General features: G+C 40.2%; 3 protein-coding genes across 5 annotated transcripts in view; 1 reads left to right on the top strand and 2 right to left on the bottom strand.

Annotated features, from left to right (window-relative positions):
• Positions 1-500: 500 nt before the first annotated feature.
• On the bottom strand, positions 501-6,050 carry odad1 (outer dynein arm docking complex subunit 1). Of its 2 annotated transcripts, none has more exons than XM_085924372.1 (15): positions 5,950-6,050; positions 5,597-5,658; positions 5,233-5,332; positions 4,961-5,150; positions 4,689-4,814; positions 4,497-4,610; positions 4,335-4,402; positions 3,436-3,608; positions 3,224-3,358; positions 2,998-3,080; positions 2,757-2,925; positions 2,480-2,616; positions 2,083-2,186; positions 1,900-1,990; positions 501-1,813 (listed from the first exon to the last, which is right to left on the bottom strand). In XM_085924372.1, the coding sequence occupies exons 2-15, from the start codon at positions 5,655-5,657 to the stop codon at positions 1,718-1,720; spliced, it is 1,647 nt and encodes a 548-aa protein (XP_085780498.1). In that variant the 5' UTR covers position 5,658; positions 5,950-6,050; the 3' UTR covers positions 501-1,717. The 2 variants fall into 2 exon arrangements, with proteins under 2 accessions (XP_085780498.1, XP_085780499.1); XM_085924373.1 differs by having other exon boundaries at positions 5,233-5,329.
• errfi1a (ERBB receptor feedback inhibitor 1a) overlaps positions 6,005-27,157 on the top strand; it is a 35,568-nt gene continuing 14,415 nt past the window's right edge. The window contains exons 1-2 of one of the 2 annotated variants that reach the window (XM_085924375.1): positions 6,005-6,095; positions 7,203-7,494. In XM_085924375.1, coding sequence (XP_085780501.1) covers positions 7,448-7,494 — 47 coding nt within the window. In that variant the 5' untranslated portion in view covers positions 6,005-6,095; positions 7,203-7,447. Of the gene's footprint in view, positions 6,096-6,255; positions 7,067-7,202; positions 7,495-27,157 lie in introns of those variants that run through there. The other variant, XM_085924374.1, reaches the window with a different exon arrangement.
• On the bottom strand, positions 6,527-10,652 carry tas1r3 (taste receptor, type 1, member 3). The gene is made up of 8 exons (XM_085924371.1): positions 10,450-10,652; positions 9,910-10,210; positions 9,432-9,788; positions 8,392-8,796; positions 8,116-8,319; positions 7,809-7,929; positions 7,197-7,567; positions 6,527-7,108 (listed from the first exon to the last, which is right to left on the bottom strand). Exons 1-8 carry the CDS (start codon positions 10,650-10,652, stop codon positions 6,527-6,529), a joined length of 2,544 nt encoding a protein of 847 aa, XP_085780497.1.

Below are 27,157 nucleotides of genomic sequence, written 5' to 3'. Positions count from 1 at the left end.
TGGATCATGTCCAAAATTTTGGAGCGGTGAGAAAAACAGTTTGCGCCCTTTAAGATTCTTTGTGAATGTAATCTTCGCTCAAGCCTGTATCTCACTGAGCAACAAAGGTTAGTGAAGGTTTGCACACGGCCCGAATGTTGATTTTTTAGTCAGGGTTCATTCAAGGTCACAAACAGTCAGAAAGACGTTTGCCAGACGTTCGCCAACAGTTTTAATAGTCTTCAACAGCTTTTCTTGTTGCAAAAGAAATTTTGGATATGTTCAAAATTTCTTGGCGATAAGAAAACTGTTTGCAACTGTTTGCAACCTTCCAATGTTTGCTATGTGTGCAAATCCTCGCGCCTCGAAGAGATACAGGCTTCACACTTGCAAGCCTTCGCCTTTCACATTCAAATTTACAAGTTTTCTTCTCTTACATATTCACACCCAGTTATAAACAAATGTTTCATCTAAATATTAAACGTGACGATTAAAGAAGAGTTGATACTTCAATCGTATTTTAATTGTTCACAACACTTTGTCCAAACACTTAAGAACTCTAGGCGACCTTTTATTCCCAAATTTAGTAACAAGCTTTGTGAATTGTTTCACGATGCCGGTGGTACAAATACGGCATCTTAAAAATAAATCACATGTCGAGTTTTACAGGAAGCTGCTGTTTGGATAAGATGACATTTCAAAAGGCTGTACAATAAATGACCGAAATAGAGATTCCTCAAACTAAGTTTGGACTATAAACAGTGTAATGACTCAAAGGTATGCTACAAACATTCACTACGGTTAGTAGTGTTTTCTAAAGCAAGGTTTTTATAAAATTGTAAGGCATAGCCCAAAAGGGGAGGTGCTGCAGTATGACAAACATAAAGGAAAGTGTTTCCAAAGCTGCTAAACCTCACCTACATTAAAGGTAAACAAGTATATCTAGTATATTTTTAGATTACTGTATTGTCATTGTTTATCTGCACATTTTTCCAATTGTTAGGCACGCTGCAATCGCTGCAGCAGCAGCTTTCTAAACATAAAAAATCTATCGTGACATACAGTGACTAAATACAGCCAACGCTAAAAGAACTTCAAAAGCCTCGGAGGTTGCAAAAATGTTCACCCCATGTCGAGAACGCCGTAATCAAATCTCATCATGTCAATTAGAATGACAAAAGCTTTTTGCTGCCCCCAACCTTTGCATAGCAGCCCGTGTCACGTGGTGAAACAGTATGGGCCAAAACCCAGATGGCCACAAACACATTTAAAAAGCGCAGCTGGTAACCGCAGGTTGACTTTATAGCTCCCAAACTAATTAGATACAAATAAACAAATTGCAAGCAAAATTACAAGGGACCTTCACCAAAAACCTCATCATTAAAAATGAATGAGAAAATTATGCTTTGAATTTCAGTTTTCAAATGTGCTTTTAGGTGAAATTTCAACATGAAGCTAAGATATACCTTTACTGTGATCTTAATTTGACCCCTAAACCTTTGAATGGCTTTCAGTGCTTTAGTAATTTTAGCACACCCTGCTGTTCTCTAACAAGTAGCTGAACGGCAAAATCTTCACGGATGCGTGAAGATCTTCAAGGATGTCCGCTTGTATGCCTTTCTATGACTCTTCCAGCCTCTCCTTATTTCCGCTGTTGCTCAAGTTCATGCTAAAATTCCACCCAAACATTTCAGGAGTTGTGTATGTGTACAAACAACCTTGCGTATGGCTCCAGCGCTCAGATCTGTGCCATCGTTGTTTCCTCGAGAACACGTGGGCTCATTTTGAAGCTTTTTGTTGTCGACTTCAAGCTCGCATTCTCTCTGTGCAAAACCTGGAAGGGAAATGAAATCCGATATAACTGGCTTCTAAGTAACATAGACTATGAATTATATGGATATATTTTTAAATCTGACTCACTCCTTCCAATATTCTTCTACGGAGTTCCCCTTGAGAAAGAGGCCGCTCTTCCTCATCGACGACAAGCGAGTTGTCCGTTTCATAGTCCACGCTAGGGAGGTCAGAGAACACTTCTGTCAGCACAAAGGATGTAACTGCAACTGTCCATGCAAAGAATGTGAAACAGTCTTCTTTAAAATAAACCTTTGGATTGCAGTTTGAATGGTAATATTCTCCTGGAGTGTCTCTGGGTTTTGGCCAAATTGAAATTTGGGCAGATCGGAGGGATTGTAGTCCTTTCCGATTTCCTGTAATTGTAAATCAAACTATAACAAAGTGTACACAGTGAACAGGATAAGTGGTCTAGAAAATGCATGGAGAATAATAATAATAACATTCATTAGATTTCAAATGTGTCTTTTCCGCTTTCTTGTTCAAAATCCTAGTTTGACGCTGTTGGTTGTTGCTAGGCAGATTTTAGGGATTGAACTCTCTAACTGCCTATTAAAAAAAAACCTTGCGTGTGACAGTCAAGGCCACTGTGCTGTTTAAATGACAAAGTATTGTCTCTTCACACATTCATTTCACACATTAGTGTTACCTTGTTATCGAGGTAAGCTTGTATGGTGAGGAGCTGATTGGTCTTCTGCTCCACCAAAGCCAAATAGGGCATAATATTGTTATCACTGATGGTGTCCTCCATGTCACACTCCACTTTAGAGACAATACTGCTCACTCCTGTGAAAATAGAACAAAACTCTTTCCTATTCTGTATGATATGTGTGCATACTGACTGGCCACATTATTAGGTACACACGCAGGTTGACACTTAAGTCATTGGTGCATTTGTTTGATGATCTCCTTAGTGCATGCCAGACCTGTTTTAACCTCATCCAGGACTTTACGTAAGACAACGGCACGGCTCTCAACGTCCTCAGTTTGCAACTCGACGTCCGTCTTCTGCGCATCGACGTCTCTCAGCCTAGCGTGATGGTCTTCTTTCTGTCGCAAACGTCTCTCTTGGAAGTGCTCCATCTCTTCCTGGATCTGTATTGGACACATGTTGGATAATACGAAGTAATATTGTGTTGGGTGGCCATGCTTTGTGATTCAACTCACATGATTGATTTGATCCCGTAGAGCTTCAGCTTCGTTGTTTTGCTCGTTTACAAAATTGAAAAGTGCAAAGTTACGGTCTTCAGCTGCACAAAAAAAACAGCAAAACACACAACGTAATATACACTGGACACTTTAGTACGTAGCAAAATACACTCAAATTTCTGGATCAACTTTTTAAAAGTAACCATACTATTAAAAACAGCTCTCAATATGATACTGTACGTACCCTGGATGAAACTGCTGACCAGCAATTCTGGGTTGGCCTCTCCAGTGATAGACTGAATCTTCTGGAAAAAGGTCTCCAAGTCATCTGGTGACTCCTTACTCGAGTCTGTAGTCCCGTCCTCATTCAAACCTGACACTGTTTGATGTAAAAAAAATAATAATAATAAAGTTCTATTACAAGACACAACGAGGGAGAGGTAAAATTTCTCTGACCAGCTTCTGTCCCCTCCTGGCCCAACATCTCGCTGTATTTGGTTGTAAAGAAGTCTTTGAGGCCGGACTCGTGTGAAATAATCCTTTCCAGCTCTCTCATCTCTGTGTTGTACTGGGCAAGCTCCTTCTCTGCTTTGTCTCGCATTATTGCCAACTTGGACTGAGCCTCCACCCTAAATGCATAAAATATGACCACAATTATAACACCATGCATGTTTCTTCTGGATAGTCACCAATAAGGGCTGAGTTGGAGCTAATGTGAGACAGCCTTACAGTGGCGGGCAGATTTATGTGTTCAGCAATAAAATAGTAATTTATTTTCTCTTTTTGAATTGCATATCACATTAGTTATAATGAATTAACCAGGTATATCATTTAATAAAATAAATTAGTGTTTCGTTTCAGTGAGGTTGATGTTATATTTTAATTTCAACCATAATTGAATCACAGCTTTTAATTATGTTTCAATTAGTTCGATGGAAAACAAAATGGTGCCTTGGTCTGAAGGTAGTCAACCAGCTGGAGGTTGCTTCCGTGGTTATCCAGGTTTAAGACCTCTACACTTCTTCTACCATTGCCGATGGAGCTCAACGCTGCCACATGCTGTCAGCTGCAAGGTACTTTCTAGACTTCACTGTGTAATGCAGCGGCTCTTATTTCCCTTCTCACATTTATTTTAATGATGATGATAAACTCACTGACATTACTGGATTGAAAAATAAAATAAATGTAAAGCACGGACTAGATAACTAGAACGGAAAATACATTATTTCACCTGACACCACCAAGATGATTCTGAGAAGTGGACACAAAAATCAGTTTTCGTATTTGCACCTTGGTCCACATTCAAAATATAGAGTATTTCGATTTAAAAAAAAAGTGTTTTCAGCATTTCAAACCTTGCATCGTGGGCCGCAGTCGACAGAGTGATTATTTCAGCAGTCTTCTTCCTGAGATCTTGGAGCTCCTACGGCAAGCAACCAATCGCAATGAAGGTCTTTTATTTAACAGCCATGTTGCTAGGATGTTGCAGTGCCTTGGAAATGTGCTGCGATTCTCACCTGGACCAGCCTGTCGTGTAGCCGGTGGAAACGAACGCGCTCAATATGGAGAGTCTGCAGCTCCTCCCGGAGGTGGCTGTTCTTAGTCAGCTGCTCATTGAATCGGGTTAAGACCTGGGAAGATATATCAGGATGCGTCTTTTTATGCCATTATGTGAAGCTATGCAGCTAAAGATCAGCTCTGATATTTACTCCTTGCAGTTTATTCTCCAGGGTACGCATAGTCTCCTGATTCTGCCTGTGGGCAGATCTTTGGGTGTCATTTGTGCTGGCTTTCTCTTTCCTCAGCTCTTTCAGCTTCATTTCCATCTTTGAGATCTGCTCACATGACACAGAAAACATGTTTTTTGTTTTTTTACATTATTACACAACTGGGCGAACATGCCACCTCTATTTACAGGGTCAATTTCCCGTAAAATGTCCTCTTTAAGGGGATGCTGAAACTATAACTACAAACCATTCACCTCTTTTTGCAGCTCTTTTTGATGTTGTGTTTCTTTCTCTAGCTCTTCCTCAAGGCGGTCTCTCTGCTCCATCAACGTTTGAAGGGTGTCTGCATCTTTTTTGTCCCTCTTTTGACGGGACAAGCTCTTACAAGCACTGAGCTTATGTCTAAGCTCCTCCTGCTCGGCACTCAGCTTCTCTATCTCCTGCCTTTTAAAACAAAAACAGTCATTTGGATTTAAAAGAATGGAGAAAAAAAAAACAAAAAACAAGGGTGCACTTTTCTTCTCACTGTTGTTTGCTTAATTGCTGCCGGGCCTGAATGCTGTAAGCCTGCCGGTCTGCATCCATGATCCGGTACTGTCTCAGCAACTTGGCTTTCTCTAATTCTGCTGAGAAAAAAAAAAAAAGACACACTAGCTTCTGCACACATATTCAAAGTGTATTTTGTCATTATGAACATATTTTAACACTCACAGTTCACTTTTATTTTTAGGTACAGCTCTACTATCCAGTGAGAACTAATCTAAGAGTTGTGTCAAAATGCTTTTTTTTTTTTTTTTTTTTACCAGTTTTGTATTAGATCTCATCGGGCAACAATGCAACAATCTGATATATATTTGTTTAAAAATAGAATTATCTCAAAAGTACTTTACCTGTACCATCAGCATCACTACTGTCTGAATGGGCACTTCTCGTTATTCTTCCCCTGGACATGCTTACACAGCACAATATGATTATTACAATATGATATAGAGGGTTAAAACATTTCATAATTCTATTAAAAAAAACTGCCCTCGGCGTCTTGTCGTTTTTTTCTTCACATTTGAATTTACCGGATGCTTATCTTGCAGTATGGAAAGCGCAATCGCTGACGTTGATATTACCCAGGTAGAAGCAATATGACGACGGATTAAATGCTAATTGCTGTCGGCAGTAAAACTGTTGGCTAAAAGTTGCATTATCAGTAAAGGTGTTCGTTTGTAATGTAAATAGAAACTAATCTTACCCGATTTACAAAAATGACAATCCAGGGCCTTCTCTCAGTAAAACTTGCCGAGTAGAGGGGCTTGAGTTGTTGGCAACTGTCGCTACGTCACTTGAAACTTCATTTCCCAGGATGCACCGCGCAAGAAGCAAGCGTTGGTGATGCAGGTGAGCTTGTTAACTCGTCAATTGTTTTTTTAGGCGTTTGTTAATTTTATTGCACATTCAAGATACATTTTGATTTACATTCGAAATTATGGTAGACAAAAATATTCATATCCACAACGACACCAAATGAAGTTTTATTTGTGCCAAATCCACCTGATAACATATTATTGGCCATACATGTTTTGTTGAGTTATGAAATGTGTAAAAAAAAAAAAAATCTAAGATGAATCTGTTTGTTTTGGTCTACTTGCTGTAAATAAGATATATTTGTAAGATTACACCATTCATGCATTTTACACATGTGTAAGAATGACCATTGACAAATGTAGATATAATATAGCAACATTAGTAATAGTAATTAGTAATAATTTGGCAAAATGCAATTGACCACAAAAAAATACATTTTGCTACACACGTGGAATACAGCCTTGTTATTGGTCTTGCTGAGGTTGTGGGTCCTCATTAGCCGGCATCGTACCCTCCAAAAAAGTGCAAAAGTACTCCGTGGTATTGAGCTCAGGTTTTCTCAACAGTAGGTGACATTTTGGGAAATAATAACCTGCCACTAGTCCGAAGTTGCCAACTATATTGATGAAAATCAAAATAGTATACCTTCTCCTTTCATCCAGACCCATGTAGATGGGAATAAAGGTCACCCAAGTTATGCAGTAGATGAGAGTGGAAAAGGTGATGTCACGGGCAAGGTAGTATTGATGCGGAGGTTTTGTTGCCATAAAGGTGCACATAAATGACAGAAGGGCCATTAAAACATTGAGGCCTTGCATCAAGGCCAGTCCAACCATCGGTATCATCGGACATGACAAGAAAGCCCTGAGGAAATTTATTTCCATATGGGCCACATGCTCCGTCAACGAGGGCCCTTCTTGGATAAACCAGCTTCCAAAACTGACCTGCACAGCGCAGCAGAAGAGCAAAAACAGCCAGCAAGCAGGACCTCGAAGTGTCTGTAGGTGAGAGGTGGCCTTGTCGTGGAATTCTGTTATGAGGAATATCTGCATTGCCAGCCAAGCGAAAATATATTTTTTTCAGTTCCAGTACAGTTCATATAGAATTAAAATGTGACCAAATGTCATTACTCACTTGCAGGGAAATGGCTGTGATAACAGAGAGAGCAATGGTTTGGAAAATGGAGATGAGGGGCAGCTGAAGGCGACACACCGTGTCCCCTGGCTGCCTCAGGAAGAGCTCCATGCTGAGGCAGGCTCCCATCAAGCTGAACAGCACCACAAAACTCAAGGGCCCACCAGAGGCTGCCAGCATGGGGGTCCGCCAGTGCCGGAGCAGCACGACAGCTACAGCGACTTGACATAGCAGCAGCAGTGCCCCGCCCAATGCCAGATGAAGTGCGTCGGGTTTGTCCCAGGACAAGACGTCAAAGGTAGGTTTCGAGCAGTTCGTGCTGAGAGTCTCAGACCATTGGCCTTCAGGGCATGGAGTACATTGGCTGTCCTCTAAGTATTGGAAAGCCTCAAATCAGAAAGGGATGTAAACTAATTCTTTGACATGTCAGCATGAGCAAAATGTTTTTTTCACCCTCAAATGTGAATAGAAAGCGTGTAGAAAGCAACTGACCTTGAACTTTAAATGAAATTTCATTGTCTGTTCACATCGCAATATTGAGTACAAAGCCCTCCCTTGCTTAGCATTGTGTTTAGCTTATTTCTTTTATTTTTGTGTTTTTTCAAACTTTACCTTTATTGGCCTGATAAGTGCCCGGCTGACAGTCAATGCAATCAAAACAGCATGAATGAAAGCCTTTGACTCTGTGGACCTGGCCCATATCACATGCCGCTGAGCAGGTGGATTCAGGGACCTGCAAAAGTCATGACATTGCACTTTTGTACGTGTTTTCTACCACTCCAGACCAAAATACATTGATTCCCAAAATGTGTTTATCAATAAGGGTGAGAAATCTTTTATGAATACATCTAGGTACCATTTTGAATTGAGGAAAAAAAAAAAAAAAAAATCTCCCCAGCAAGTATTTCTTTTCAATTACCTGTGAGTTTTCAGTGTGCCATTTGAAGAGAGACTTGTTGATAGACAGCTCTTTATTAAAGCTTCCAACAACTCGAAATTCTAAACGGGAGTCGGGCCAGATCCACTCGATCACATCGTAACCCATGTTGGGGTTTCCGCTACTGTCAAACACTAAGTGTTTGCCATTAATATCAAAAGACGTGTTCTGTAACACTCGTAACAACTGCAGAAGAAAAAACAAAATGGAGATTAATTTGTGAGCAACAAAACCAGAATGGCCTTAATGTAGGTTCACCTTCCAAGGAAGAATTTTGGTCTCAGCATCCCAATTGCAGGTAGTTGAGTTGCATCCCAACATGTTGTGCAATGAGAGTGCAACACTATAAATGGCGGCGTATACACTAAAAGATGCTCTTTGCACTGCCGTATCCATGACGATGCTCACGTTTGCAGGGGATAAATTCCAACATTCTGGACAGGGATCGTTGAGTTTTGGTGCATCATTGGACGTCATTCTCTCGGCGCTCAGTTTTGTAAAAAGCGTTTCAGTGTAGGCTGGTAGCAGATCCAAGGTATGCGTTCTGTAGGTGAATCCGATGATCGTACCGATGGTTTGAATATCGGGGATGGATGTCAGGCGATTGTGAACGACCCAACTTTCGCTGGCAATCCATACGCCTTGTATTTTCCTCTTGATAACCTGTGAATCATGCATGCATCAATTAGGATTATGGATGATTGTGTCAACATTTAGGCAGTTTTATTTTTTTATCGAAATTAATTTTATTGTCCAATTATGAATACATTTAGAAAAATAGTACAAATTTAGAGTGAACCAATTTGGCAAGTAATTTGCCATATATGTTCAAACTGTCCACTGGGTGGCTCAATAACACTAACATCAATCAGAGCAGGGGTTTTCAACTGGTTTTGTCCACCATTATAACCAAGAAGCAACTCGGGGATCACTGCTTTTTTTTTTTTTTTGCACAGGCTATTTATTAGCATCGGTATGTCTATTTTGGGAATCTCAGCTACATTTAATATAATTTGGATGGGTAAATGATTCACAAAATCCGCCGGGAAATAAATCAAGTATAAATAATACATTTACTTTTAAAAAGGTTACAATTATTTTTCAATTCTAATTTTGAATACCACCTGCAATACTGTCACGGACCACTAAAAGGCGACGGACCAAGGGTTGAAAATTCAGAGGGTTTGCACAACTTTGCTATCGAGATTCAGATTGAAGAAAAACTGATTTTAAAAAGAATTTGATCATTTATTTGATAGTTACTCGTATGTTTTGCATAATCATAAGTCTTTACTAGCCTCTTTAAAGAAGACTTCAGCCGGGTCTGATAAAGCAAAGACCACCACCACTTTGACATTGGTGGCCTGGATGTTGTCAATGATATGTTTGACCACTTCTACAGGGTCACTGTAGACCGGTATCATGCCCTGGTAGGCCACGCATGTCGACATGGTCTCAGCTTTTTTGGTGAATTCCAGTGCGCCTTGTTGACCGTACTCTTCATCGCTGCCAACCACTGCCACCCAGTTCCAAGCAAACTCCTTTAGCAAAAGCGCAATGGCGTCAACCTGCCATGTGTCACTGGGCACTGTGCGGAAGAACGACGGGTAGACGAGCTTGTTGCTGAATTTGTTGCTGGTGGCGGCAAAGCTGATCTGAAGTGAAATCAACATACTTTGAGTAAGTTAATTAAAAATTCCAAGTCATTCTTCTATGCACTGATCACATCATTGTTAAAAAAAAATAAAAACAATAAAACTCAAGGAGCAACCAAACCTGCGGCATTAAAAAGAATCCCAGAAGTTTTCCAATGACCGACACCATCTCAGAGTTAGAGGGTCCAATCACGGCAACCACGCTGGTCTCGTAGTCGGTGTAGTTGCACTCCACAGATAGCTCTCCGCTGTTTTTTGCAGTCAGGAAAGACAAAGTGGGCCTTACAACAACGGCGGTTTGTTTGCACGTGTTGTAGATTTCATAACCCAGCTTGATGCCGGGGAGCAGCGCTTGGTCGGCGTTGATTTCATCCACCGTGTATTTCATCACCAATGCACGGCCCAGTTCCAGCTTATTTAAACTGAAAAAAAAAAACAAACGCAAAATAAAAACCTTGTTATATCCATTAGAGGTCTTAAAAAACCAACATTTAAAACAAAAAAAATCACATGCAGCAGAATTTTTTTTTTTTAAATGGAATATTCTCTAGCAGACTTTTCATTCATTGCAGCAAAAATGGCATGAGGATTAAAAAAAAAATGAAAAGCAAAAAATGTCCCTAGGAAGATCATGTCTTATGGCAACCGTGTCCCGATATACCTTTCGCAGCGGATGTCATTTGGCTCCGTCCTCTGGCTGAGGTTGCTGCTCAGCTGGTTGATGGCAAAGAGGCCACCCAGCATAACATCTCCAGATAAATTGAAGATGTTGCTGGTAATGTTCTGAAACCATGCAGGCGAAGTCACGCAACACGTCAACCTCATCGTCCAGCACAAAACCAGCAGATTAAAACATACAGCCATGATTTATTATAAGCAGCGTCAAATGAGGCAGGAGGGATGAGCTCAGCGCTTGCAAGTGTACCATGAAAGTTTTTCGTATGCAAAGTCCCCTGTAAGATGAGCATAGCTTTGCCCCCCAGGAAGTATTAGGTGAGGTAGTGAAGTGCTCATCTCATAAACTAAAGGTAGTTGGTAGCTCATAAATAGCCCTAACTAGCTTAAAGCAGTTTACTGCCACTCTCAATTGAAGTTTACTGTCAAACTAAACGTATAATAGGAGAATATACATTTTTATAATTCCAAACAATCACATAACTTTGTTTAATGTTTACACAGAATGCAAGACGGGCTAATGAATAATATCAATGAATGTCGCAATGTTGTAACCCTTTAGGAGGCAGACACTTGATCATAAACAATACAGCAAAACATGTAGATTGACAATATGCCGATATTCACCAACATTAATTATTTATCCTCTACGAACACAACTAAAAATGGAGCCATTAATTTGTCATGCACATTTCTTGTACAAATATCTCATGAGTTATCAAATACAAAAATATATATATATATTTGTGTGAGTCAGGGGACATCATAAAAAATCAGTTGCTTCTTGTACATATGGGCGGGGCTTAACTTTCCGCTGTATTTTCCTAACATTTGTTTATGGTTTGTTGTTCGATTCCCTTCTCTGCAGATGAGATGAGGACAAGTTTTTTTATCTTGAAATTGCATGCATGACTATGCATTGTAACCAAATACTCAAACGAGATTCATGTAGAGAATACAAAAAAAAGAACAAACAAAAAAACAAACCGGGCTCATAAGTGAAATAATGCAAATGTATATTGAATTCCTTCTTCGGTTTAGTTGTTTTTGTCTTCCCTTGATTGTCTTGGTTTGCATGAATGTTTGCATAGAAAGTTCCACCATGCAAGCAAATTGATACATTTCCTCCCAATATATTTACATATAGATATATACACAAGACATTGGATATTCTTCTAATAACTTCCTTTTATTGACTTCATTTTTGTCAATTTTGCTTTGTGAATTTCATTTACTCCGAAATTGCTGCGTGTCCTCACTTGTATACTTGTGACATGCGATTTCAGAGTTTGCAGACAACCATCATCGGTTTTAATCACGTAGCTTTTCGACTGCTTTGAAGCTTTATCAGCTCCAGGAAGGGCTTGTTCAGAGATAAAAAGAAGGCATTCTCCTAGCTATCTCATTTTGCTATCTTGACGTAAACTTGGTGATGAAATTCAATGTTTTTCTTTAATGCACCAGCAACCTTTCTGTTCTTTTCATCTACTGTATTATAAAGCGTGAAGGGGACACGGCGCCAGTCTTTATTTCATTTGAAGAAACATTGTCCGTTGCTCATCAATTACTTTTGTACAATTTGTGTTTTATTTGCAATGTCACATGACCAAACCCAGAAACCAAGTGAGCCGTGACAGTCATTACCATTAGCTAGCTATTGTGACGGCAGTTTCAATCAGTGCTATTTGGCAAAATGGCCACCCATTGAGATGGATAAAAATGAGTAGAATAATTAATATTCTAAAAATGCAATATTAACCAGAATCACATTTTGTAACTGGTAGGAATGGATTGAACATTTTATTGTAACTAAATGTTTCAACTTAACACACCATTTAAATTCTAATTGGAAGAGGATTCAAAAAGTAAACAAAACCTGAGGGGATTTTTTTTTTTTTTAAATGGACCCACTCATGGTATTTAAGATCAGTTTCGGGTGTCCCTTTTTAAAAACTGAAACGGCTCTTCATCGACCCCTGCACCGTGCTATCTGTAGCTCAGCCACTAGATGTCAGATGTGTTTCTTGAATCTGCTTTACCTGCAGAGCTCACTCACTCACTTTGCTGGTGAGGTTTATAGCAAAAAAAAAAAAAAAAAAATCCAAAACCATATAGCTAGTGAACATTTATTTGAATAAAAGCAGTTGGCCCGACGTGTGTTGCTGCAAGAAAGGCCAACAATTTTGCGGCTGCACCTGTGTGGCCATCTGATAAAAGGCCTTGAATCTAAAAAAACAAACAAACATGTTTCACCCTGCGAGTCTGCAATTGTATACACTTCCATTGGTTAACCTGTTAAGGGGGCAAAACGATTGCGCAATGCATCTCAGTTCGAGACAGCACTTTTGCAAAAACACTTCTATCTTCCTAGAATGTGCTCTTGCACGAGAAAGGACCAGGAATACCAGCCACTCTCTTTCTCTGCTTCCTTTTAGCCCTCTTTCCTGTCATTACTCGCCCCTGCCCGCCTAGTGGCCGGATCAGACTCGCTCTCTAATCTCCATCGCTGGCTTGAGAAACACTGGGCCCGTTGTTGACATGCTGGCCGCATACCCCCACAGGCGCTGACAAATTATTAGCCGGCCTCTCTGTGCACAGTCAGGGTTGTCAGCCGGCCTGTTCCGGCCGCAGAATGCTAATATGCGCTGGGCTCTCTGCCGAAAATTCTGGAGAAAGTGTGGAAAAGACAAGCACCTGTTGTTGTGGAATGGATTCGTAAGGATTTTATGGAAAGATATGCCTCAGTCTAAGTACATAATGTGTCAGGCGCCGTAAGAGATGAGACGAGCTGAAATTTACCCCATTATCTTTATTTTTAACGAAAAAGTTGTGCTGATCTCAAATATAAAGTGATGGCTGCAACACTGCCATCTACAGGATCCGTTAGTCATTACAGTAGGCTGCATTAGGCCACCAAAATTTAGTTGACTAGTCATAGCTACATCGAAGGCCAAATCCGTCAATAGTTGACATCAACATGATTGTATTTTTTATTATTTTTTTTGCAGATTTTTTTTCTCTCAAAACTTTCGCTAGCTCTCTGTCTGTAATGCAACACAAACCTTTTTCCTGTCGAATATATTTGTCGTCGGCATGAAACAATTGGGTTCGGGTTAACGACTAGAATTAACCTGTGGCAATGAATTAGTGAATCATAAATATCCAACTAACAATAATTTGGAAGAGCCTCATATTTGAAATGCTTAAAAAAAGACTGTCAACACTATTTTACCCCCAAATGAGAGAACAAAATGTGACCTAAAACACAAAGAATGCAATGGGAAGCAATGCTTTATTACTTTTGATATGAAAATTATTCTTAGAACATTTTTTTCCTCCAACACAATTGCAACACACGCTTTGAACCTGTAAAGAGTTAAAAAAAACAACAACATCTCTTCTCCTCCCCCTCCCGTCCGTAAAACTTGTTCTTCTTCGTGTCTTTTAGCCTGCGTGTGTGCATATGTGCTTGGTGAGTGTGTTGCAACTTTGTGCACACGTGCAGAGATGCAAACGCGATATATGAAGAAGAACAACCACTATTTATGCACGATACAATGAAATCTGATACAAGAGCTGAATCAAATATTCAAGTACAAGATGGAGATAAATATTAGCCAATTTTATGAATACATTTTCCATTATAACTACTACAATTTTTATAAATACAGGAGGACACTGTATGGACTAATAGCCTGCAAGTCAAGGAATGCTTTGTTACCCTTGAAAAAGACATTCTCAGTTTGCATTGGGGACAAGTAGTGTTGGAACTGATGGTGGTCATCAACTCACAAGCTCCAGCAGTGCTCTATAGGCTTTATGCATTGGGAATTTTTATGGGGTCGTTGAAAATGTTAAGTATAAGAAAATGGAAGTATTTTACCTTGTGCTCAAAGCTCACAAGGACAATTGTGTCTTTGGGGAGGACGTTTATTACGATAGCCAACAATCTGCTGCAGCTATTAGTGTCGCATACAGTATATAGTCACATTCCAGTTAATCCATCCATTCTTAACCTATATCGTGTGTGTGTGTGTGTGTGTGTGTGTGTGTGTGTGTGTGTGTGTGTGTGTGTGTGTGTGTGTGTGAAAGGCAGATTCTATTTGATTCTGGCTACAGATTTTATCTTGTTGATCATATTTTTATTTCATTTATATGAATAAATCAATATATATCTCGACATTTATAAAATATATACAAAATATAATGTACAGACAGTATTTTGGTGGTTGCGTATTTAAAACCTAAAAATTCAAATGAAATAAAAGTGAATGTTTGGTTGCATGCTAATCAGACAGCCGACACAAAATTCAAGAATGAGCATCAACCTTGAATGCTTACATCACTACGATGAATAATTTGCCCATCCTTGGACTTGTTCTCTTCATGTTGCACAACACTTGTTTGCCCTGCACCCATTAGTCCAGTACATGCATAAAGTGACTTTCCGATGGTAAAAAAAAAATCAGTCCTCAGTCACCTTGCAAACGTGCAACCCATCAAGGCGTGAGATAAGATTATTGCGATAGCAATGTGGAAAATTATAGATGGAGTGTTCACACAGAAACAAAATACGCAGCTGCGATATTACTTACTTAAATGACTTTTTTACCCTTTCCAGACAGAACATATGCATTGCATCATCCAGGATGGGGCTACCAGATCCCCTTTATTGATGATACACTCACTGCACTTGAATTTCAAGTGATTATAAGTGCTCAAGCAGAGCTGGATCTCGCTGTCCTGTTCAACTCTCAAAGTGTCTGCGTCTGTTTATGTGTGTGTATTCCTCTATGTGCTGGTTTTAGGTTACATCCCAAAGCAAACTGATAGTTCTCATCTGTCATTCTCTGCAACTCATCAGGCAACTAATGCGTGATCTCACGGTTCGTCTGTTTTCCTGCTATGTGATTTTATTTATTTTTTGATTATTACCTGCTGGAGCCGTGCATGGTAAAATAACACTAAATATGTCCCCCAAAAAATTCAAAAAAGAAGAAGTTGGCTGATTTGCATATTCCGTCCAGGATGGATTAAATGTGCAGATTTATGTTCCTCAATAGGCCACAAGAGGCTTTCTGAGGACGCTCCAGAGGAGTAGACAGGAGCCCCGAAAACAATGACATGTAGTGTATCCGGATGAGTGACTCCTAAAGGCAAAGTCTCATTTGAAGTGAGGGCGACCCCCGCTTGTAAGCAGCTGTAAAAACATCCCCGGAGTGGGCGGCTGGATTTAAACAGTGAGAAATTGTTGTCGCTACACTCGGACGATGGAGGACAGAAGCGCGCGGCAGCATTGTGGAATTTTACCAGGTCAAATCTTATGTAAGATGCACAACAGCCATAGGACGGAAGGGGAAAAGTGTGGCGCAGTGTGATGACAAATTCCCGGATGATAATTTGAGGCAAAATAATGACTTGTTTTTGTATCTTACATGTAAAGTTTTATCTGAATGGCATGGCCCCATGTCCCCATTTTTAGTTGTTCCAATGTTTTCTTTGGGTTGCCGCATCTCTGTCAAATACATGAGTCACACTTGAAGACTGCCAGTAATCGGATGGTTTGATGTGCACTATAAATTGGAGGCGTGAGTCAATAATTGCTTCTTCCTGAAGACTGTCCTCCTAAGCACAGGTTAGGAGTCTTCGCAGCCCTCATGCCCAGTCATCGCAGTCAAATCCGTCTCCAAGTCTCCTGTAGTCTTCATGCCTCGCAAAGCTTACATAAATACACGTTTTCACGCACACTGTTTCATTATTTCGAAGTGAATGAGTCAGTCAGTCGGTGTTTTTAGTTGCATTATCTTTCATTAGGTCGGTTTTGCTGTCAAAATGCTTTTCTCTTAAACTAGCCTCTAATCCGTTTTCTATGCAACTTTTTGTTTAGATTCACATTGAAACTGGAAATTATTCCAGTTCATTTGAGCCATTGTTTGAATTAGGACTCTGGTCTTCTTGTGTAGTTTGCATGTTCTCCCTGTGCTCCTGACTGATTGTGTCGGCTAATAAGCTAACAAGCTAATAGTTTTATGAATTAATGCTTTATTGATGTCCAGTCATGTAAATCTGACTAATTTAATATTAGAACAACATTTAAATTGGTGGCTGTTTTTTTTTTTTTTCCCTCCATTTTGTATTATTGCTCAGAGCCAAAAATGTAGATAGGAAAAATCAGTGAAAACGCATTTTCACATTTTATCTTTGTCAATTGAAACATTTGCATCATAGCTATATTAGTCGAACAGATCGGATCATAATGAGCCTTTCTCACAGTGTCTAGGTTGACTGTGCGCGTCCGCATTGCCGACACGGAATCCCGCAATCAGAACATTAGATCGGTTGCGTGATAAGTGCAAGTGCTTCCTGTGACGTACAAAATACCTACAAGGTCGTAACAATTGCTCTCAACATAACACGGTGGAAGGGTATGTCAAGCCTTTTTCACACTACACTTGATTTTCATGGTGCATGCTGTAGGACAATGGCAGCCTGGCACAAGTTTGTCTATAGCGAGCACCGGTTGCTAAGCAACCAAACAAGTAGTAGCCTGGTGGGGTTTCACAATCTCGTAAGGGGCACGAGAGGACACTCCAAAGCATTCATGTTGCATGAAAAGGCCGCTCTCTAGACTCAAGTAAAAGAACAAGTCATAAATGAAACGTGTTTGTTTAGTCAGCCACCAGTCACCAATTTCTGCTTGGAAACAAATAACGACCGGAATCGAAAAGTTGAACCCCGGTCAGTTGCCTTACGTACTCGGTGTTGCCAAACGAAACAACTACGTCACTTGACTATAAAACTCTCCAAATCATGGACAAGTGGGCTTCTGTTGACTTTTGCTTTTTGTACAGGTTCTTCCCAGTACCACACACATCTGAAAGTAATAAGCTCAAACACGGGTCTCGTATTTTATTCAGAAAGATGACTCAGTTAGTACTCTGGAGACGGAGGTTTTGCGTCACTCTGGTGATCTTACAGGAAAATCCACATTGCATTACTCGAGGCAGGCGACAATACCAGTCATCACCGCGATTACACATTAGTAATAGCCCTCAACATGACAGCCTGAGTACAGGTTAGTGGTGGACGTAAAGACCTCCGGATTGGACTGCAGACCCGTGACCACATAAACATTGACACATTTCAGAAGAATTTTCTCAATCCCTCCAACTTTGTTTATCTTATCCAAAGACCCAGATTTAACTCTCTGTTTCTCTACTATGGTTCTCGATATAACCTTTATCAGTGGCCTTTATCCTCAGGCATAGTCATCGCAAACTGTACCTGCAAATGCTATCGACTTTCCTCCCATGAGGACGAGCGTTCATGTCTTTGGCGGGTCCAAATCTGTCACAGCGTAAACAAAGACACCCCCACTACGGACCGTCCGACTGTCTCTAGTGTGTTGAATAATAATTCGTACGTCTCTTGATTGACAGCAGCCTTGCGTGTCAAGATGTAGGCTGTGTCATTGCTATTAAGCTAAAAAAAAAAAAAAAAAATGGGGGAGGGGAGGTGTGAGGAAGCTTTGCTTCAATTGCAAAACACCTGTATCTGACTCATGCATGGTTAATCACACACGCCTAACAGTGCCCTTACTTAAGACTAAAGGACAAAATAGGCAGGGACACTGCATGATTTTATCACACAGTGTCTTTTTTGTGCAGTTATTCAAATGTTTTGATTGGTGTTTTGTTAGTATATTCTGTAAACACTACGGAACCAATTTCTTTAAAATGATGTAAAGTATTGACCACTTAGAACAAGCCCGTTAAATAAAATAAATGGACCAAAAAGAAAAAGAAAACATTATTTTCCTCTTGCATCCTTTATGCAATATAAATAAAATTTACTTGTGCAACTTTTGTGCATTGTATTATTATGATTTGGTTTTTCTTGCTCTGATCACCCAACAAAATGAATTTGTCGTTTCAAGAATGGCCATAAAATGACTTCCAAGTGTAGCAGGAGCCCCAAACAAAATCATGTTAACAAATTTAATACAACCTAATGTGTATACATTATGTTCATGTGTCATTAGTTTGGCCAATATCACAGTCAAGTTAGTTGATGCAACAATCTGCCTTGATTGCTGTATGCACACTTGCTCCATTTTTGCTCATTTATTTACTTATTTATTCATCGCTCTTACTTATTCATTGTATGTGCCTTCTTGTTTTTACTTTTTGTGTTGTTTTCTTGAATGTTTTGTTTGTCCGTGGACCAATATATATAATATGTAATATGTCTTGTCACCGTGGGATAGTGGGAAACGAAATTTCAATCTCTTTGTGTGTCTTGGCATGTGAAGAAGTTGACAATAAAGCAAACTTTGACTTTGATTGCGGCTGGTTGTTTGACATAGGCTTGGTGTGCCTTTACCCTAAGGCAACCTGTGTAAAGATACTAATTTGCTCTGGGGGAGGAAAAAAAAAAAGAGATATCCACTTCCTCTTTTGTTTGAACAGTGCCACATCAATTTCCTGTGTGACTTTGATTCGGATGTTTAATGCGTGAACTCATTGACTGTCAGTTCAAAGTGATTTTTGACTTGTAGTATATCCGTCAAAGGTAGCCTATGAGTTAATATCATCTTTAGTTACACTACAAAAATAAAAGCTTAGAGTCAAGACCAGTTCAGTTGTCATAGTGATGCAATTTAATTTCTGTTAATTTAACATGTATGTCAAGATGGTGTCATCTGCGCTCAGATGTTGATTCCTTGACAGACTGGTTTGGGAATCAGTCTGTGTGAGTGAGTGAATGAATGACGGCTCTTGCTAGTTGGCAGCTTAGCATCCAGACATGTAATAGCAGCTGCATGGGGATATACTGTACTGACTATCATACATTTTACATTCAACACAGAGTCGCTTTCTTTTCCATAGGTGAGCTCTCAGTCTCTTTATTGCATTCCATTGACTGGATAAAATAAACTCACTCATTGAAAAAACAAAACAAAAGTGGTGCAAGAGTGATGTGGACTGAGTAAATAGGGTATGTGCACATCATGAGTAAGATTAAGTGACAAATGCCATGATGGGAAGCAGTTGTTGCGGTTAATTAGATGGTATAAGTACAGCGCACCTGTATGGTGCACGGTGCGATGGAGAGAAGGAGATTTAAGAGGTGATGCATAGAGTGTGCGTGCAGAGGGGTGCGTGTGCCGAGGGTAAAGTGGATGGGTGACTCCACTGGAATGTGGCGCTGAGTCAGACCGCCTGTCAGCCACGGCCATGTTTGCTCTGTGGACTTATTCACACACTGCGACCCTTTCCGTGGGAGGCTGCAGCAGTGGGGGGGGGCGATAGCCTCGAGCTGGATTTCCGGCAAGACCCTCTGAATTTCAGGGAATAGAACTCCAGGAAGTTCATGGCCCATGCAACATGGCTGGGCCGCCTTTGTCTGATTTGCATAATCTGTGTCTGGCGTTTTGATAGAATTTCACGCAATGGCTTGAGCTTTTGATTTGATCAGGAATAATTAATGTGCCAATCCATATTGATTTTTTTTTAAAATATATTTTTAAGGAGTTGTCTATTTGCGGGTTAGTTGCGATTGAAGCGTGGTTGCATTGAGTGTTTGTGTAACATGTCAATTACCGCAATAAAATGACAAGGAAAAGACTGCAGCCACAATTTAGTTAGCATATTAACTAACCTAGATTTCGTCTTCTACTAGCACAGGTCAGACTTGATACTGTGTACGACAGATAGTTTGCTGAAGGGGACTTAATTGTTGGCAGAGTTTATTCATTTATTAGGAGGGAATGATTAACCAAATCTCATCGGGCAAGACATTCTTAAAATTGGATTCCACTTGGGTATTTATTTTTTTAAACTTTGCATACCAACACGTTGGCATTCAATAGTTATCACATATGAGAATATGATGATCCGCAAATGATCCTGGAGGACCCCCCCGCGTCAAGCCTCAAACATACAAACGCGTCAGCGCTGTTCACGTCCGAGCCACCCAGCACTGCTGAAAGTTTGTGTGTAGACAGCCACGTTAATCACACTCCTGTATAACACGTCCCTTTTTGGCTCTATATTCCATGTGTGTGTATGCTTGTGCGTGCGTGAGTGTGTGGCTCTATCTGTAGGCAGTACAGAACACACACACACTACATGAACTCTTGGGCAGAATGCCAAAGAGCTGGAGGAATGTGACCCGGTGACCTTGGCTTGCAGACTTCCACACGGAGACCGGACACTAGGATGGGGGGTGGGGGGCACTTGGGGAGAGGGGGCCAGAATAGCCTCGGTGTCTGGTAACGGCAGACATACAGTGTTTGTAAACCACAGACATATGACACACGCAGTCTGTAGTGCACATAGGAACATGTCTGTGTAGGGAGTATGCGCGAACATGCACAGGTGGTGGTATTTTTTATTATTTTATTTATTTATTTATTTTGGATCATAACGTTCGTTTTTAGTGGCACAGTGCAGGTTCATCTTGTACCTGCATGAATCCCGACTTTCCTGTTCCTGTACAGTGACTCAGTTGATGTGGAAGCCTTAAGCAGTAAGTGAAGATGATTGTTTAGTAAAGCGTTGTGTAGGGTAAAGGAACTTCTGTTAAAGAAAAATGTCACGATAAGGCCGTAGGCTCATCTTGGGATTTTTTTTTTTTTTGGGCAATTTATCAAAAAAGGACGGTTAGGATAAAAGAAACGCACACTATAATAAAATGCAATAACAGCATTTTTTTTTAAATGTACAAAATTATATATATATATATATATATATATATATATATATATATATATATATATATATATATATATATATATATATATATATATATATATATATATATATATTTACATATATATATTCTATGAGTCATACACAGGCAAACTTATTTGTGTGGAAGATGTTATTTTTCAAAATAATTTCCGCACAATTAAGAGAAAAATAAATGCACTAGTGTGAACCTACTGAAGATCTGAAATTTCATTTTAAGCACGCAATGATCGCCTTTAGTCCCTTTTGAAATAAATGCGCAAAACAATCCGAACTGTGTATTGTACTTCACATCACAAAAAAAAGTCTCATTTGATAAAGTATTTATATTTACAGTAATGAGTTTGCGTAAGCCTAACGGTCAAAACATGCACTCTAAACGTACAATTCCTCATTTGTGTGTATGCACGCAATCTCCTAAATGCACGCTTCAGCACTTGCACTGCATGAAGCACACAATGATCGTATAGTGCCAAGCAGTTGCACAATATGCTGACCTGTTTTTCCTTCCTTCCTTCACTGACAACATGCAGTGGGGATCCAAGTCATGCATCAAAGACAGAAATATGTTTATATGCTACATGGAGGTGAAGACACGTGCTGTCCTGTAATTTGAAAAAGTGCACCCGTTCCTCTAAGGTAGAAGCGCAATAAAAAAAAAAAAAAAAAGGTTTTCAGTTAGTGTAAATCCATTTTTGTACACTTGTGTGAGGCAAGCTTGAGCTAAGCCCCACCCTCCGCGCTTGGTGAAAGGATAGAGATACTTGTGACAGATCAGGTCCAACCAGTCACAAACATGGTGACAAGCATTCAGCGTCGGCCTTTCGATAGTCTGACAAGCTAGTCTGCAAAAGTCATTCAGTGTTACACTTTGATTTTATTTTATTTATTAATGTCTACAAGTGAATCAGTTTAACTCTGGAGATTTTCTTACCTGAAACTATGCAAATTTTGTGTTGTTGTCATTGATATGATGAAAGTCAATTAAAACTGAATAAGACTGCACACTAATATTTTTTGGGCCATGAACCAATTTCATGCAAAGATATATTAACGATGCAAAAACTCATAATCTCTTAGTAGGATCTGGGCTGTGCACTTTCAGACAGTGACGCAAAATCTCGCAATCAGATAATTAACCAACCTCAATGCTTGATGAATCTAAATATTGGCTTTCAACACTACAGGGTGAAAGAGGATAAGGTAAAGTGAAAAACTTCACGTCCCTCTTCCGGGATTGCACATAGACGATATGTCGTCTGTGGATAGCCTCCAAATTTGCGACATGGAAAAAAAAAAGAAGCTGTAATTAAAGCCCCCGCAGAATTGTTGCATCAAAACAATAACAGAGGACATTCCTTTGGCTGACGTATTTTATACTTCCCACACTGACATCGCTTCGCATCCAATTATCTGATTGGAGGAAAGACGAAATGATTAAATTCAGAAAAACGCACAGGCAAAAAAAACAAAACAACAACAAATAAATACAAGCTGTACTATAAGATCTGAAAAGCTGCATTTTTTTACATTTTAAACTACAGTACTCTATTAGGTCAAGGACAAATCTCTGGTTGACTTCGTCCCACCATTCTATGACTACGCCGTTTAAACAGAAGAGTGACGTGATAAAACGTTTACGTATTTTATTGGCAGTGCAAAAGGGGCCAGTGTTTTATAGGCTCGTGTGATTGCACACACTGCCCTTAAAGTACTGACTAGCAAAGCGATAGAGTGACAACTCTGTGTGTGTGTGTGTGTGTTTGGTTAGTGCGAGTGACTTGCTGGAACACACAGGTGCAGAATCTACCTGAGACAGACCGTCTGGTGCCAGAGGATTGTAAAGAAATCGGATGGAGGTCATATAGCTAGCTCGCTGTCATTCAAACAGCTGACACGGCAGGAAAGGAACGTGACGTTGACGCAAAAAGCAAACAGCATATTTCGGACTCTGTCGATCTTAATCGTAATGAAAATCTAGAAGATTGTTTTGCCCACTGTGATGAACTTGCGCTAACATGCTAACAACGTTTACTACCCCCGCAACATCTATTCAGGTCCACCATTGAGGGATGTCATTGTCTCTATGGCAACGAGTCAAACAAACAACGTGTGGGTTTTGTATGAAACACTAGACTTAAATCAACGGGCCTCACAAAATGCAGTTTACGGGAAGAGACGGTCTGCACCCTCCTGGTGTTTTCGACCACGTTCCTGCCCTTGTGAGAGACGTGTGGGAGTTTGAGAAGCTGTCAAAGGCTAACCACACTAGGGGAAATTTTGTAAACAAAAGGCTTTAGCTCACTTTAATCCAACGCACTTTGATGGCGGCTTTACTGAAGTTGCCAAAGGATGAGGCAATTTATTCATTCACGGAAGTACAACTCGACTCATGAATCGAACGGCAGATTTAAATTCCCTTTGAAAATTGGCCCACTGATTTTCACAGCTTGTTTTTATTTTGTAGACATGAATAAAATATAAAATAATGACATTTGACCGCAAAAAAATCACACTGATGGACAATTTAAAGTCTTCAATGAACCTTAGAAGTCAACCCAGAACTTCAGATCTACGAGGTGGACGTGCTCGCGCCTCGTCTACCGTACTTTTTTTTTTTCCATTCATTCTTTTATTGTTATGATTCTTTGTAGTTTGTGCTCAGTGCATCTGGAACTGGTTGCCTCATTGAAAATACTGATGACAAAAAAACAATGCTCCGCCTCCGGTCTGTTGAGTAATCACTGCCAGGCTCAGTTCTCTCTCCAGGAAAGAGCGTGCGTGCGTGCAATGGTGTGCACGCTTGTGTGCATGTACTTGTGTGTCACTGTTCATCTCTTTGCTGTCAGATTAGATTTCCACGTGTCCAATCAAGAAACACTCTGGAAGAGCTTGCTGTTGCGATTTATACACAAACACACACACACACACACACACCGCATGTATTTTGTTTGGGTTATAAGAGTGCAGGCTTGCTATTCTATCAGCCGTAATCACAAGTTCTTATCTTCATGGGGAGGAAGGGTTTGGAGGGAGGTGGTGGTTATCAGCTTTGCTGTACAGGCCAGGGGGGGGGCGTGTCCGCAAAGTGACTGGGGACATAGTGAGAGGAAAACAGGAAACGGAGGCGAGGTGCTAAAACACACACTTGTATGTTCACACACTTGTTATGCACTCACTTGATACACACTTGATCACAACTTTGCAGTTGTTTTTGGGATGGCATACTGGCAAACTATTGTTTTTTTTATTGTTGTTTTGAATCGGTGTAACGCTATTTTACATCACACTGAGGGGACAAACTTTTTTTTATTTTTATGACCTTATCTTGCTTACATGTGAACAAACTCTCATGAAGCTCCTGTGCTGGATGTCATAACATTGCATGCATGACTTCATGTGAGTATCAAAGATATGCCCTCGACCACCCACGAGTGGAAATAGACCCCACGTGACCTTTCCCATGTAGCAGATGAAGAAAAAACCTATTTGAGAGCTGTCACGTTCAAATCATTGCTTTTGCGTAGTCTCTCCATGCTTGAAAGTCTTCCTGACATGAGAACATTCCCAGGTCTAAAATTCAATTCAAATCAAATTCAAGTCATCCAATTGGAAATGGTTGAAACTTGAAAAACCGGTGAGAACCCCGCAAAGGTAAACACACTTCACTTTAAGTGTTTTTCCATTCAGCCCGGGTGTCTTGTTTGTTTCCCTCGACAATCACCTAACGAGGAATGACGCCGTTTTGCAACAGAAGCGGGACACGCTGTTCCAGTTGTCAACAGTGTGTAACCAAACAGTACACATTGGTTATTCATGAATGACTCCCGATAGCATAAGAAAAATTATTTTGCCACACTCAGATATTGGAAGGTAACAGATTCCATGCTGCCTCACCCTGGCAACAAGAGTGACACTTGTGAGTCCACTTTGGTTTAGCATGTCCTGCAGGATAGTGTGTCCCTATCCCAAAAGCATTTGCCCGTTTAAACGTATGAGTCAAACCTCTGTGGTCACAGTGGGTGGCTTCCCTTCTGTGACTACTCCCAGAACCATTCCCTCTCAATCTCCCTGGTAGTCCTCTTCTGTAACTCCCTTTTTCCATCTGAATCACCCGGCTAATTTAGCTGATGTATGCTTGGCTCCTTTAAAAAATTCCTCCTCCTCCTAATCCACCCGTTGGGCCGACAACAGTGCTACACCGGCGTAATATGACAAGGCCATGTTTGCCAAGTTACAGTTGTGTCACATGATGGATCAGCATTACGTTATGAGTAAACACAACAGGAAGTGGTTTTTGTAAGGTGTGTGGGATAGACCAGTTGGTCCATTGTATTTACTTGCGTCTTTTCCCATTCCCTCTCTGGAGGTGGAAGCTGTCAGAGCAGCCGTGAGCTGCAATGAGTGTCAAGTCTGCTTTTTGTCACAGAGAGTGCCAGCAATATGAACTGTAGTTTGTTCAGCGCTGATGCTAATTTTCCTTAAGTTAGTTTATTTGACTGACTTGGAAAGGATTTAACACAGTCATAATTTATATGGATTAGTTTGGATTCTAAAGACAGCATGCCAGGCAATCTTGAACGGTTATGCTTGTACTACAAATATTGTGGAGTTCCAAAAAAACATTCGAGTTCAAATTCTGGCATGTAAAACGCTAACTAAATTCTGTGCATAAAACTATAACCACTTAATTCCAGACAGGCTGGCTCAGTAATAATTGGATGGTTGGCTATTATTACCTATAAAGGTAGACATCACATCAGACATAGGCACTCATGGAAAATTACACATTTTAATCTGACGCTTTGTGGCAGCCTGTATTTCTCTTCCAGCTATTTTCAGGTTATCAAAGCTGCTTTATAATTAGCAGTTCTAATTATTAGGCAGGCCGGAATACCCAAAGGCCATCACTTCCTGTTCATTATGCTTGCTCACCTTGAAACAGTAACAGAAAAGCAGACTATTTAGCTACTTTCTCTTCCTTTACATTCTTTTGAGAGCGTGTCTTCTTCGAGAACAACTAACAAGGCTCTTTTAACACGAGCAGTGTGTCACAATACGTCCAAACCGCTTTGACATGAGTCCCTATTTAAAGGCAGTCCTTCACTCAAGCTAGTGTGAGGTCAGGGGTGCACATGTGAGTGTGATATCTCTTGGAGATGTGTAAAACTATACTCTCTTCCTGCACGCTGGAAATCTGTAGCTTGATCTGGGATTCAGCAGAACGCATGTAAAGTTCCATGTAAAGTCACGTGACTTATTTGTGCACAGCAAGTGCATTGATGTGTGTGTCTGTGTACACAACCAACTTGGCAAAGACGTAAGAAGCACTTTGTGCATTGAGAGCTCAGAGCACACCTCCCACACGTCTTCAGGCTCCAGAGACCTCGCACTGTTTGGTCTGGGGCGGCTGATCCACTTCCTGTCGGGTGACCACATCAGTGAGTAGGCGACAGCGTCTCCAGAGGCACTTGGGAAGGCACAAATGTGGATCGTGTTAACTGAGATACACAAGACAAAACATTGGTTCAATAAAGTACAATAATGACTTACATTTATACTACCGTTCAAAGGTTTGGGGTCACTCAGAAATGTGATTTTTTTTTTTTTTAAACAATATCGCTATTTTTCAATGAGGATAATATTAATCTGATCAGGAATACACGCCATACATTGTTAATGACTATTCTACCTGCAAACATCTGTTTTTTAATACAATATCTACATAAGTGTATACAGGCCCTTTTCTTATGGTCCGTAGCGTTTGCGAATTGTGTTAGAAGGCTAATGGACGATTAGAAAACCCTTGAAAACTCTTGAAAACCTTGTGCGGTTATGTTAGTTTTCATGGAAAACACTCAATTGTCTGGGTAAACCCAAAACTTTGAACGCTAAATGTAAATGAAATAGGAATCGGCTACTGGCATTTATGCTAGCTGAACC

The sequence above is a fragment of the Syngnathus leptorhynchus genome, chromosome 11 (assembly GCF_054491065.1).
Source record: "Syngnathus leptorhynchus isolate UIUO chromosome 11, UIUO_Slep, whole genome shotgun sequence".
In the NCBI taxonomy this organism is placed as follows: domain Eukaryota; kingdom Metazoa; phylum Chordata; class Actinopteri; order Syngnathiformes; family Syngnathidae; genus Syngnathus; species Syngnathus leptorhynchus.
Note: the sequence above shows the minus strand (reverse complement) of the source record. Positions and strands in the feature narration are given on the sequence as shown.